Raw genomic sequence first — 15,196 nt, forward strand, 5'->3', positions numbered from 1 at the left:
ACTACTTTAACAGTATGGTGGATCAAGCTGGAAATCATGTGATCTGTTAGCGCTATGATGAAAGGCTAAAACACATGCATTTTATCCGTTAAGGTCTTGCCTAAGGTATGTTAGCGACTGCTGTGACATCCTTAGTGGCGGAACATATTTTGTCAATTTCTGAATTGTAAAATTTCAGGGCCACTCGATTTTAACGCTTCCATTGTATCCGCAGACAAAAAGCCTGCATCTAAGCTTTCCAAACAACTTCACAGTTTTTCTTTCAAACTTTTAACTACAAGATCTATGATGTTATGGAGCCCGGAGAAGCCATTAGGCTTTTCTCTGTATACAGAGCAAACAAAAGCTGATATAACAGGACAAAGTGCTCCCCAGGTAGCCAGCAGGCAGAGATGAGTTAAGGCCTGTTGGTGTTTATGGCCATCTTGGGGGCCCATCTCTCAACTTTGTGAGGATGTTGAGTATCACTCTAGCACTGATCAGAGAGTATCTTTTTTTCGTTTGTTGTTGGGCCACATTTCAGCATTTAAGTCAGTTTCTACAAGGCTGCTACACTTTCTCGTTTCTTGTTATCGCTGTATTTACAATTATTTCTCCGCTGGCCAGGATGGTGGCCTATGTTTTATGTCATTACCAATTGAAACGCCATCATTATCTTTACTAATGCGATCAATGCTGGCCTACACCACATTGTGGGATGAAGCATGTGTTAGCTGTAAATGATGCACACCCTTCTGCTTTCAAGGCAGCCTGTAAATTACAATAACAGGGCGAATTAATTTCCACTTAGGATGATCACCATAATAGGACTCAAGGATGAAATGGATGCAAGAAGTCATTAAAGTGTGTGTGTGAAGTGTCTTTTTATTTTAAAGTTTCTAGTTAGGGAAGAGAAAATGAGGCTTGATCTAAAATTGAATCTCCAGCCAAGGGAAATCCTCTGAGGCTATGGATTTGTTGGAGGATATTGGGTACAAATTCTCAGAAAGAAGGATGAATATTAGAACCTGCTCAAAACGCAATTTCATTTTGCAGGAATGAAAATAATAATCTTCACCTAACAGTCCACTGCTGTGAAATGACTATGACTTTTATTGGAAAACACAGACATGTCAAAAGCTGAATGAATGCCATCCTAAATTTTACTACTCACTACAACTATACACTCACTGGACACTGTTATGTTCTGGATTTGGATTCCAAACACAGACCTAAATAAGAGTTTTAACGTTTTTTCCACATCACATCAAAAGGCGTAGAACTAACTTGACTTGACCAGAAACAACGAGAAGGCATCGATGAAGAGAGAAGCAGGTGGCCAGCTGGACAGAGGAATAATTCGACAAAAACACAAATTTCTCAGACAGCTTCTATAGACAGTGAATCGATCTGATTGGTTGTGGCTGGACATGTGGGTAACAGGACTGACATGGAATTATCTGATTGGTTGTTGGCTAGATAAAGAGATTATAGATTCCTGACATCACATAGCTCTTGACATCACATAGCGTATTACCAGTTGACATTAGATGCTGTTTGCATCAGTTCAAAACAGACACAAAACAGATCGTACGGTCATGACCCGAAAATAACCCTGGCCCCAAATAACACACAGGCAAAACACGGTAATGACAGCCACAGCATTACTTAGGCAGATTCAACGTAAAAGCTACCTTGTGCTTTTACAGGGTCTCACAGTCTATTAAATACTTTGGGTGCTTAGTGCTGTCCATTTCCTCTAGAAATTAAAATGTGTTACCTATATGATTTAAGTCCGGAGATTGACATGGCCAGTCTAAAACATTTCACTTCTTGCTTGCTTACCTCCCGATGAATTTAAAATAAAAATAAAAATAAAAGAATCAATGAAAACAGTCAAATGTATCAATAAAATGATTTAAAATGAATGAGATACCTAAAGCTGTCAAACCAGAAAGATGATTCCAGCCCAACCTTGATATTTTTCTTGCTAATGAATGTTTCACACATTCTTGTTTTGAGTACTGTACTTTTATTTCATGATGTCTTCTATAAACAGCAGATTGTATATTTTCACTCCATTACTTTGGAGGTTTCTACTGATATCTCTGACAGTTTTTGGGTTTACAAATTTCACAATTTTTCTATCCACCTGTTCAAGGTCTCTGTTACTTGTGCACTACTTTGCTCTTTTAGACAGTACAAATGGTTGCACTGGCTGACGTCTGAATTGTCCAGTATGGTGTATGCTCCAATTCTTTTGCTCACATGAAAAACGAGTGGATACAAATTGCTGTGCTAACATCTAAGTTGTGTACGGTAATACATGGCCTTGTCTCATATTCATATTTTGGTGTCAAGCTCAAACTTTTCAATCTTCTGCAAAAATAGGACTAGTTCTAACTGTTAACTGTTCACTTTCTTGCATTTTCAACAATCAACAATAACATTGTTTTGCAAGATTTTCGATATTGGTTACCTTTTTGAGCTAAGGTGCAAAAATAATCTCACTTCTTGTAGTGTTATTTTACAACCGCAATACAAAACATACAGTATCCTTACCTGTCTGTGTGTCAGTCAACTGAGCATCTTTATCTTCTTCTTCTTAATGATTGAATTCTTTTTGTCTGGATAGACATCAAAATTGGCAATTCCACCCCCCTTTGATCTACCCGTTTCATCAGCTTTTACAGTTATTTCCTGTGTTCAAACAAGAAACCAGGCAAAGAGGAGTTTTTATCTCTTTAGCTGCCTTGGGGGAGCCGGTCTCAAACTCATTAAGACGCTAGCTACTGAATTTGAGATAAGCCTTATAGAATGACAGGTGGGCTGAAGTCGCTATTTAATAACCTGAAGGGTGTGTGTAAGTGGGGGGAGAGATACTCCGTATCTGTGTTTTTAATTCTTGCACTTAAACAGCATTCCCTCCCACTAACGTCTGAACAAAGGTGCTGTAGTGAGCACAATCTTGAAAATGGAGTAATTAATGAAGCATACTGTGTGCCACTAATGTAATGACAGAACAACATAATTGCTTGACTTGTGTTTGTGAGGAGAGCTGCTGCATGACCTTTTTGTACACTTTTTGATACATCATACTGGATGTTTTTAAAGGGTGGGTATTTTTCAAGTGAGGTTCCACTTTATTCATGTGGAAATACAAATGTAATATCCTAAAATATATTCTATTCTATTGTTATTTTTCTATTATTATAATCACTGTGGTAAAACATATTTCTGAGCTTTTATATGTATTTGGAAAAAAAAGTTGAACATCTAAAATGATTCATATCCTTCTCAAAAGGCAAATAAAACACAACCTATAGTTGCTGATCAGCTTTTTGCATGACTGAGGTGATATTTTTGTCCATTCATCTTTAGCGATGAGCTCTTGTCATCATCCTGATCTTTAGTTCCCACCACAGATTTTCAACTGAATTCAAGTCTTGACTGTCTGCACCACTGCAAAAAGCTAATATTTAATCCACAAATCATTTCTTAATCACTTTTGCTGTGTTTTGGGATTTGATCTAATGCTAAAAATACAGTTTTAAACATCTTTTGACGACCCAAAGGTAGTATAGGTGGAAAATCAGTAAAGTAGCACACAATAATAGACATATAAATTGCATTCTGAATTAAAAAAATAAAATAAAATTGCATATACTGATTTTCGATTTACATCTGAAAATGAACGGCTCCTTTCTGCCAAATTTTTCCAACAGTTATCCTAGTTTAGCAGTGTTGGGAATGTTACTTTAAAAAAAGTAATTAGTTACAGTTACTCATTACTTGCTAAAAAAAAAAAAAAAAAGTTACCGTCAGTTAGTATTTTAATTATGTCATAATAAAAGTACTCGTTAACAGGCAAAGTAACTATATTATATCAAATGATTTGGATTTTTTAATTTGTTTATATTATTATTATTATTATTATTATTATTATTATTATTATTATTATTATTATTATTATTATTATTATATTGTTATTCTTATTTTTTTTAATACAAGGAATTCAAATTATGTCCATGCTATATTGGGTGTTCTCATTTATTTTTGTGGATATTTATGTCAATAAAATGCCTCACTCCATAATGACAAACAACATATCCTGTATGTTCTACCACTGCCAATTACTACAGCAATCAGAATAATAATTGAACTTTTTTTTTTTTTTTTTTCCCTTCCCCGAGCCATCACCTTATCGTGGTGGAAGGGTCTGTGTGCCCCAATCTAACCTCGAGTTAAGGGGCTAAAGTGTCTGGGTCGTTATGCTCCTGGCAGGGTCATCCATGGCAAACAGGTCCTCGGTGAGGGACCATAATTATTGATCACGAGCTGTGGGTCATGACCAAAAACCGGATACAAGCAGCTGAAATTAGTTTTCTCCCGAGGTTGACCGGGCCCTTCATTAGTCATAAGGTGAGAATCCTCTCTCATCGAGCCGCTGCTCCTCCGCAGTGAGAGAAGTCAAGTGAGATGGCTCGGGCATCTGATTTGAATGCCTCTTGGAGAACTCCATGGTGAGGCCCCGGAGATGAAATTATGTATCATCAAATTATGTAACATTTCTTCAAGCTCTACAATGAATTCCATGGAAACAAAATGTCAATAACCACCGTCAAAGTCATTAACACATTCATTTCACAGGTTGCCTAAGGTGTGTGCTGTTGTATTTATGCTTTTATCATTCGATTCTGTGGCTGTGTTCTGAATATTAGAATATTTCATGCATCCATTGTAGAAGAGAGTAAGCTGCTTTTTCTGAAATTAACTGACATAAAAACTTTGCAAAGATGACAGAGAGCAAGGTTGACTCCAACATAGCAATGGGTGGCCCAAGAGTACCTTGCTAATTTGTCCCCATTCTGTAAGAGGATGAAACAGCAGGACATTGTGGTGAAGTAGATCTGTGATGAAGCCTCAGTGTTGTGCCGTTACTCGAGAGCCAAAACCTATTTTAAGCCACACCCCTAACACACGTTGCATGCCCCAAAAAGTCACATGACCAGTCACACTGTATGCACGATATTCAAATTCAAATGTTTAAAGTATGTTTAATCTTTACTGCAGATTTACTGAATTCCTGGAGCCTTTTGAACGAGTCATCCAACCTGAGGAGCTTTGGCTGTACAAGAATCCGCTGGTTGAGTCCGATCTTATTCCCAAAAGGGTCATGTTCGTAAGTACCTACTGTATCATTACGCATTCCCTTTTATGGCCAACTTGATAGCAGCCATATAACTGGTCATTATTTCTATGTAGCTGAACCACTATCTTCGTTTAATTCTTACTCATTTGTGCAGCGGCAAAATTCTTCATTTAGGATGATTAATAGTATGAATTCTCATCTTTGAGTGGTTAAGATGAGCCTTGCTGGAGCTGATAAATATTGGAGGGTGTTAGAAAACTGTGCCGATAAGCCTTCCATTGTGAAGAAGGAGAGCCTGGGCTTAGAATAGATGAAACAAATACTGCTCACATTCAATGTTCAATAAATACAGTGACATCCGTTGGATTTAACACTTTATATACAGGTTATTGCAAATTTTAGGACCAGCTATTATTTTCAGTGATACACTGCTGTAGTTGAGTGTTGGAAATAAAGATGTGATTTGTCTGTCACAGGTTATTATGCACATATATTGGCAGCTTTGCTTTATAGCTGCAGTCTCCACATTATAACATCGAACATTTGCAAAGAAATATGTAACTTAAAGAAATATTAACTTAAACACCGGTATGAGCTTCTTTTTTTTCCAAACAATGCAGAACACTCAGCTAGTCATGCAGTAGCCTCACAGAACAGTAATTTATCACTATCTTTGTCTTCCTCTTTCTCCGAACTAAACCCACTAAAGCCTTTTTCTTCAGTGTGAGAATACAACAGCCCCAGAACTCCTTCCTTACACCCTTGCTCAGGTCCTCTCTCGTTGTCACGGTCACTTTTGTCACAAGGCATATTTGCTCAGTGATGGTGTGAATTGATGTCCATCTATACAGTTTTTGAGCAGTTCAGGGTGTAGTCCGCCTTTTGTCAGTCAGCAGGGATAGTTCCTGAACAGATAAAAAAATTTTATTGTCTCAATTAACCTCAATTTGAGGTATATGTGTCCTTGTTTATAACGAGCTGAACATTCAGAATTTATTGTACTCACTAGTTCAAGAACAGAGTAATTGGCATAGCCTATATATTTTTTAATTATTATTATTTACACATTTCTCAAATAGTAACAAGTGGTCGATTAAAAGCAGATCATTTTTGTTCTGTGTCTCCCAAATGGCGGCAAAAGTTATGAGTTGCCTTGCTGCCTCAAAACTCGCTCACACAAATACACAAACACTTCCCAACTACAACATAGAGTAGTACACCCAAGAGCTGGGTCAAAAAGTCTTCTTTTACAGAGATAATATAATAAATAGTATGTTTATTGTTGTGGTTGTGTTTTGCTGTTGTGTAGACTAAGCTGCATCATACTATAGCTGTATTTTTTGTTATTAGTTTCTGCCTTCTGTCTCTCCCCATAACACAAATAAAAGTTATAATAGTATATCAAATGTATTTTCAATAATATTGTGCAACACAATAATCAAATATTACAAGTCTTTTTCACTGAGCTTTTGGGTAATAAGTCTATTTTCCATTTTGCTGAGGAGCTACGGGAGGAACCCTGAACTCACCCACCTTCTATTGTAATGGAACTTGCATTTGATAATACATCCATTCTGTCTTTTCAAAACACTCATCAACAATTCGCACATGTAATGTCGGCATGTTTCCATGGAAGCCACCATTCTATTACCCAAGCACCCTTGAAATTTCAATGTGTAGGAAATGAGATTATAAGGTGTTCATCAGCGTCAATACTTCCAATGAATAGAAAAGAGACTTGTTTCTAATACATGTTTTGGCCATCTGATATTGGAGTCTAAAATGACCCTTGGTCTTTATTTAAGGGGTGGTATACTGAACTATAGTTTGGAACAGTGAATGCATGTGGGGATGAGAAAGACTCGTAATGGAACGAGCATGAGAGAAACCTGCAGGGCAAGCGGGAATGGAAGGAGATTAGTTTAGGAGAAAAAGAGAATGATTACGGCGACTACTGTTGAGTGCAGCCCCTGGTCAAAAAACACATACCTTTACTCTGTGCTGTAATTTTAAGGACAACGCCGTAAAATTTACAACATGACTATTTGATATTAACCATATCAGTGGTCGCCAACCACAGTTAATTGATTTGTGTTTCTCTTTGCAGCGGAGCAAATAAGTCCCGATCGAGAATGTATGCCACCTCCCTTGGAGATTAGTTTCTGATCGGGAAAATGTGCTAATTAATTAGCCTCTCACCACAAAGCGTATTTGATTTCTTGAGAAAACAGCATGTGCAGGTCATTGGACTTCAACCACCTCACATGAAAACAGCACTGAGCATATACAGTTGGCGATTCCCATGAGAGCGCTTTTGGTGTGCCGCAGGAATGTATCAAATTTCTCTTAATTGGCCAAAAAACATGAAGCTATAACAAATAATGCATCTTTGTTCATCTATCTATGCCAGTGACTGCATCCAGGCTCAGCAAACTTTGGGAATCACTGCAGTAAACTGCATGAAAACATGAGGAGAACTATCTGTGAGGTAAATGAGGGGAGAAACAATTGATCAGCAGGAGATGGCACTTTTGGAGGATTGGAGGAAGCAACAGAGAGCAGTGCTGACACATCTGCTGTTGTGCAGTCACTGGCAGAATTTAGAATTTGGCAGTCGGGAGACACTTTTCACACCATTGAATGGGTATTTTCAAAAAAGAGACTGAACTTATTTTCATGTCTGACACCATCATAAAAGACCATAATAACCGTATTCAAAAAGGAACTGCCGGTTACACCAGCTACATTGGTCACCATGTACAATATGAGCTCACTTTTAAAAAAAACAAAAAAACTATATGAGCTCACTGATTTGTTGAGCAGCATTTCAACACTAGTCAGCTTTCCATCCCATTTTTATTAGTTTTTTTTTTTTTTTTTTTTTTAGAAATTTGAAAATAATTAAATCAAATCAAATCTAACCTCATTTATATAGCAACTTTCATACATCCAAATGCAACTCAAAGTGCTGAACAATTAAAACATCCATAATACAATAAAAAGAAAACTCCACCCTTCCTCCCATATCCCCAAGATCGTACCCCCAGACATACACGCAAACCACAACATGGCGGGGCACAGAAGAACCCTGTGAGGAAAGGCACCTAGGAGGAGTTCATCCACATTTAGAGGGATGACGGCCAACCACCACTGGGAAGAATGCCATCCCAGAGACCGCCGGCCTACAGACTGAAGCGAGCCACAGCTCCCCGGGGCCAAGGGGCCCCCGGGACAACAGTTGCCCGCCCGTAGGAGAAGACCAACTATCCCTCCCAGTGTGGAGCTAAAGACTTAGCAACTATCAAATAAAAACATTTAAACACTAAAACAAAACAAACACTCAAAAACAAAATAAAAGGCAAAAACAAAGCTAAACGACAATATAAATTAAAATAGCTAATTAAATAAAGGGGGTTAAATAGAAAAGAGATGATTCAAATGCCAAACAAATTCAAATGTGAAGCGCTTGGAACCATCTTCAAAAGGCATTCTCATCTGGATAGCAAAGCACTCCTCAAGAGACGGAGAATTTCCTTTCCAAGGGCCATGCTTGGTCTCCAAACCATCATTCACGAAACTCATTCAGAGATCTGCCCCAACCTCTGGACTGGTCTTGGAATTACTCTCAATCTTCCTGTCATTGTGACTCAAGCAGAGATGCCCTTTTCAAAAGCTCAAGTTAATAGGAACCTACTTGAGGTCAACCATGTCTCAGAAACGTTTAACTTGCTTCAGAAGCATCAACCACACAGTTAGTGAACAGATATACAAGTAGACAGTAGGCAATTTTCCACCAAGGAAGGCCAGAAGGCAACAATTTGTGGATAATTTAAAAGAAAGCAAGCACACTAGAAAACAAATGCAAAATTACAGTAAAAGCATTCCCTTACATTTTTTTTTTTTATTTCATATTTTATTTTTTTATTGTTTGCGGTGGTTGTGCAAAGAGATGTCCTGCGCAGTGTTCCGCTCAGCAACACTCAGCTGGAACGCTTCATGAATATCAGTTATCTCAAAATGTGTCCAGACAACTGCAACAGTAGGTGGTGTTGGGCACTGTCAGTCATTTTATGCCCCAAGCGGTAGCAGGTTCAAAAGTGACATGTGAGCAAGGTGCTCTATATGTTATACAAGCACTGAGATATTTTCAGTGTGGCTTGTGAGGGGGAGAACCTAATTCATTTAATATGTTCTCTGTTGCCGTTACTTTGAGGCTTTCAGCATGCCCTGTCTGGATTTGGTTGACTTATTTTTCAAACTGGCTTGCTTTCTCATGTCATACATGAATTGAGACACCCTTACTCCTTTCCTAGCCGTTCCATATACCAAAATGTGACAGTTTTATTATATTTTCAAGGTTACAGAATGTATGAATATATCATTCACAGAACACCAGGTTTGCTTGAACACTATTACATTGAGTCAAAAATGTTTGTTGTTGTTCTGGATTGAGGATGAAAATAACGTCAGCTGTAAACCGTTCATGTACTCATGTGATCATCATAATGATGATACCATCATAAAACATGTTTTATGGTACACAGTAAAGTAGTGACCAAATCTTTACTGTTGGTGGAAACTTCAGTGTTTCCATGACAACATAAATCGAGAGCCCACTGCTTTATTTACAATACATCCGTCGCTCTGTATTTTGTCTCTTTGAGTGTCCTTGCATGGTTCCAGCCACTCTTCAAAGTCGAATACTAACAAATGAAAGTGTCCATTAAGCATTAAAATGTAATAGGAATGTTGGTACCAGCACCATAACTGTAAGTAGGTGTCAAGATGAAACGATGTTCCTTTACGGTTGTCCTTCTGAGTCCTCAGACTAAATGGACCCGCAATAACTGTGACTGTGGCATTAAAATGTTTTGGGCAACTGTGCTGAATGCACTGCCGCACATCATATTTTATTTAGTGTTGTCAAGTGATTAAAATGATTTAACTAGGGGTGTCAGGTGATTAAAATTTTTCATCGTAATTAAACGTATGACTTCAACAGTTAATTAACACACGATTAATCACAAATTTTTGTATCTGTACTAAATGTACAATAAAATGTACAGTTTTTTCTGAGTTTCATACTCTGTTGACATAAAAGTGGAATAATGTTAAACAAATACAAATATGGCTGCATCTTTTATTCAATGATACAGTAATTTCATAATAATTCGTAAAATTGAATTAAAATTAAAAAGATGTACTGTTCTGTTAAAAAAAAAAAAAAGTGTGATAATGATTTGTTTTGAGGTCATTTTTCTGCCACTAGATGGCATGATTGTATTTGTAAGACGGTGACAGCTCAGTGCATTTTTATTTTCATATTCAGTTATCTAATCTTTGACAGGAAGTAATGTGAAATTCTGCACATTTCAAAAATTTTAAATTACAATTTGACCCCAGTCTCAACACATTATGGACTAGTGATATTCAATGTTTGCTTGTTTGTTCGGTTTGTTCAGTCGGTCGGACGGTTGGCTGTTTTGTCTTGTTTTGTTTTGTTGTGTGTAGTCACCATCGCGAATGAAACCACGCGAGACACGTGGGTCGACGTGCCATTTTGTTTTTGGCCTGAACCTAGCATCAGGCTCTTGCCAGCGCAACTGAGATAACGCCAGATAAATGGAAAAAGATGGATGGGTCCTGTTTTCTTGTAAAATTTTAACACTGCTTTGGTCTCTCAATTATTTAACCACACATCCTCACTGCAGATTGAATATATAAAAAAAAAGGTGTTGTAGAGATACTTGTCTGCTGTGTGAGCACTTTCGATGTGCCCCTGAGCAATAAACCTCCAAGCTGTTCAGGAATCTGACACTGTTGTGTATCCTCGAAACTCTCTGTTTTACTGTATGTCTACATACACGGTGCTTAGATCAGTTTGCATGCAATAGAGGGTTTCCCCCTTCCTAATATCCTTCCAGGGTTTACCCTCACACAGCAAGCCAGCTGAAATAAGTAGGCATTAGCATGACCCCACTAAGTGTAATAGAAATAATGAATAAGCAAATAAAGTAAGAAATGCAACTAAAATTGTTATAATGAGCAGTCAGTTGCCTGCCAACAGTTTTCCAGCTGGAGGATGAAGAGAAAGCCAAAACGTCAAAGTAATGGTCCGTTAAAACCCTCGTAACAATGAAGCAGATTGTTTTTCTGCTTTGTTTGACATGTTGAAAATGAAATCATTATTGAATACACTGCAGAAGGTCATTCCCTGAGGCAGATGTAATTTCATATTGGTTATCTAAACAAGAAACACGTGACTAATGCCAATGAAATAACAGTTCATCTTGATTTCCTTGTAGGCAATCTCCTTCCTTACTCCCTTGGCGGTGATATTCGTGGTGAAGATTATTCAGAGGACAGACAAGACAGAAATCAAAGAGGCATGTTTAGGTGGGTGGAGCTAATTTCATGATTTTTTTTTTTTCCTGGTAGGGTTTTTCTTGGCTCAAATTGAGGCAGAGGTGGTATTACCCTGACTATGATGGGTGACGACTACCGATACCAGGTATTGGTATCGGTGCTAACACCTTATTTTAAGGTATCGGTACTCGAGGCACTGACTGACACCATTATGGGCCGCCCTGCTGCAGCCATTTTATGATCAGAGACTAGAAAATAAAAACTATATAAATACAAATTTGCGCTTTTTTTTTTTTTTGCCATTTTCTTAAATTACAATTATTTAAAATTCATCCACTCGTACATATTAAATTGTAAATATAGTTCAGATCATTTTTATTATATATACTCTGTTTTTATGACTTTGGTGATGGCTGGAGCGCACCACCTCTGCCTCGCAACCAAGAAATGGCCGCGCACAACGGTTGCTCCATGATCGGTTTCTTCTTCGGTAGATTAAAGTGAAAAAAAAAAAAAAAAAAAGAAAGCTGTGTCTTATTTGGTTGTTGCTTCAGGTCTTTCCGCTTTGCGCTGTGTTGAGAGATAGCAGTGCCACATGCTGGAGGTGGGGAGCAAATTAGGCGGAGGTGGCCACCTCTGAATTTTGTACACGGGAAAAACCCTGGTCTAATATTAAATGTAATGCTTTTAAGAAAACAGTTCTCAACCAGTATCAGGGGCATATTTACTCGAGCCAAGGGGCTTGTGGAGAGTTACTAGAGGTGCATTATCAGAGTAAATATAATTAAAGAAAAATAATGATGATATATACATTACGTGACGGGAGAATGGTCCTTAACTTCCAAATCTATCTATCTATCTATCTATCTATCTATCTATCTATCTATCTATCTGGATGTGATTGGATAGTGTTTGGAGGAGCATACAGTGAGTTGATAAAAAAAAACAAAAAAAAAACAAGAAGAATGACATCATCAATTAATTTAAGTCAGCCTGCCTATCATCAGCATCGACTACAAAAGAAAAAATCGTTCTACCCTATTATGGATAGCACTTTGCTTCAGCTGCCCCAAACTAATCCAGCTGGGAGGGAATGTACTAATTAAAATAACAATGTTTTTTTTGTTCACGGTTCCAAAAGTGAATAATGCCTCCAAATTCTCAGAGGGTGTTTGGCCAGATATTATATAGTGTTATAAAAATGACTTCATTGATGCCAAGATGAGGTTATAAAAAGTAGACTATACTGCCTCAGTCAGCAATGGGATACTGTGTATGCACATTACACACACGCATTAATATCCCAATGTCAATTAACAAACTGGGCACCATGCGACACAGAGCGGCAGACACAAGAGCGGATCTCCATATGGGAGATCTGACATCTTCACATTTGCAGTTTAAGGACCCATCGGACACATCATGTCTCATTTGTGCAGTTTATCCAGATTAGCAAGTTGTTCAGAAACATTTACACTGTGCCCCTCATCGCAGCATAGATAGATTTCATCACATTTCATTTTTATTTCATTGCTGGCAACGTGGGGTGAATTCAATTTGCTCACCGGTCTATGGTGAGATTAATCTGTGAGGGATTGTACCCTGGCTAATGATTAGCTTCAAAGGTTGCCTTGATAGCTAATTAAGTGGATGTCCAGTACTTACACTAAACATCAGTCAACAGCCTTCTCCCAATTACTCATCACCCAAGTTAAAAAGAAACAGCATGGTCTTCACAATTAGATTATTTTGAATATTATGGGTTTATTTAGTTGGTATTAAAGAATTGTTGTGAGGTACATAGAGTGTTGGGCATTTGATGGCTAAACATAACTGACTGCTTCATTTGTTTTCCTGCTACTGTAATTAGAGAGACCCTCGCCACCGAGGATTCAGCCCTTTTATATACTGTAAGGATGAATCATATTAGACAAGTCACACACTTCTGAACATGTGTTGAATACATATGGAAAAGAAGTTCAAGATGCTAAGTCAAAGACGTACGCGCTGCTAACAGCGTTATCACCCTGCATTCGATGAAGGTGGGAAGTCGGATTTATCCCACTCGAATTGTCCAAGTTCCGACCTCAAAGTGTTCGAGGCAAATGTAAACAAGATGGCTGATTCCGCAAATAGTTTTTTTGTTCTGGTCAACGCCGTCATTCCATATTATTGTGTTACGTGAACCTATGTAACTAAAGAAAAGTAACAATAACTCAAGATGAGTACTGTATTTTCCGCAGTATAAGGCGCACCTAAAAGCCTTCATTTTTTTGAAAAGCTGACCATGCGCCTTATAATCCAGTGCGCCTTATATATGGATCAATATTAAGCCGCAACAGGTCTCGCTGTCAAGACGCTATGGGTGACCCTGCACTATCAATGACGCGCATGCGCAAAAGATCCCGCCATCTTGGATCGGTAGCTAATACTAATACTTTACCTCAGCGAAAATAATAAAACAGCTGTTTATTCATTTTGGGAGTGAATGGGGTTGTCAGAAAGCTGGTTTGTAATCTATAAATAAAGTTTGACTGACCTATCTGACTGTTTTGTTGACATTCCCTTTAGCGCAACACCATCTAATGGATGCATAACGTAACTCTAGCCTCTACTGTAGCGCCTTGAAAAAGTTTTAAAATATGTCATTCCTTGAAGGTGCACCTTATAATGCGGTGCGCCTTATTGTGCGGAAAATACGGTAACTTCGCAACTCGGATCTCCAAGTTCAAAGGGGCGTTCCTGTGCATACTTCCTGGTATGAAGTTTCCAAATTCCTCAAATGCAGCATAAGTGACACGTTTTTGTTAGCTTGAAAATGGAGTGCGAGCTGTCCAAGAGAACACAATCATTTCACTGTTTTTATGGGCTCACATACACTTTGTAGTTCACAATAGCTCTTTTAGACTGGGGGTTCGAAAAATACTCAACATTTTCCCTGGCAGTAGATGGAGCAGGATGAGTAGTTGTTCATTTGCTCAATTAAAACAATGTCCTGTAATTTTAGCAAGGCTTGGTTAAAAAGTGTCCCATATTTCTTGACACTTTTGACAAAAGCATGTCACGGACATGGACACCTAGGTTTTAAATTACACAAAAAACGAGAAAAAAATCTATCTCAATAAAAAAAAAGGTACCATTGATCAAAACCCATGTCAGTGATAAATGTGCTCAATGGATGTTACATGCCTGAGCTTCTAAACCTTCAGTACGCCATTTATGAAGTGACATTGTGTGGATTTCCAATTGATCTTGTCTTTTTTGGCAGAGGTCTGATTTAGAGGCTTTCACATCTTGTAAATTGTGAGGCACTTCATCATGTTGTGTGCGACCTTCAAGGAAGGTGTGCGTGTATTTGTATGTGTGTTAGAATCTGTTCTCAACAACCTTTTGTTTGTGCATTATCTTAGAAAGCGAGTTAGACTTCATTCATGAGAGGGATCATGTTTTACTGTTTTTTGATCCATATGTGATTGAAATGCTGTAGCCGTGTGTCTCCATACAAAGCATGTTTGACTATATTTGCAATTTTCTCTCCTGCAGCAGTGTCACTGGCTCTTGCCCTGAATGGAGTTTTCACAAACACTATCAAGTTGATTGTTGGCAGGTAAGCAAAATGTTTGATTTCAAAACAGGCTGTGACAAGGGATTTTAAGGTGCACGGAATTTACACAGAACTGTGACAAATGTCGTGTAAGC

General features: G+C 38.0%; 1 protein-coding gene across 2 annotated transcripts in view; it reads left to right on the top strand.

The window, feature by feature from the left end:
* Nucleotides 1-15,196, top strand: part of plpp4 (phospholipid phosphatase 4) — a 49,546-nt gene that overhangs the window by 15,951 nt on the left and 18,399 nt on the right. The window contains exons 2-4 of one of the 2 annotated variants that reach the window (XM_077496134.1): nt 5,053-5,161; nt 11,437-11,527; nt 15,041-15,104. In XM_077496134.1, the coding sequence (XP_077352260.1) occupies nt 5,053-5,161; nt 11,437-11,527; nt 15,041-15,104 (264 nt within the window). The remainder of the gene's footprint in view (nt 1-5,052; nt 5,162-11,436; nt 11,528-15,040; nt 15,105-15,196) is intronic. The other variant, XM_077496135.1, reaches the window with a different exon arrangement.

Source organism: Festucalex cinctus, chromosome 14 (genome assembly GCF_051991245.1).
Source record: "Festucalex cinctus isolate MCC-2025b chromosome 14, RoL_Fcin_1.0, whole genome shotgun sequence".
In the NCBI taxonomy this organism is placed as follows: Eukaryota; Metazoa; Chordata; class Actinopteri; order Syngnathiformes; family Syngnathidae; genus Festucalex; species Festucalex cinctus.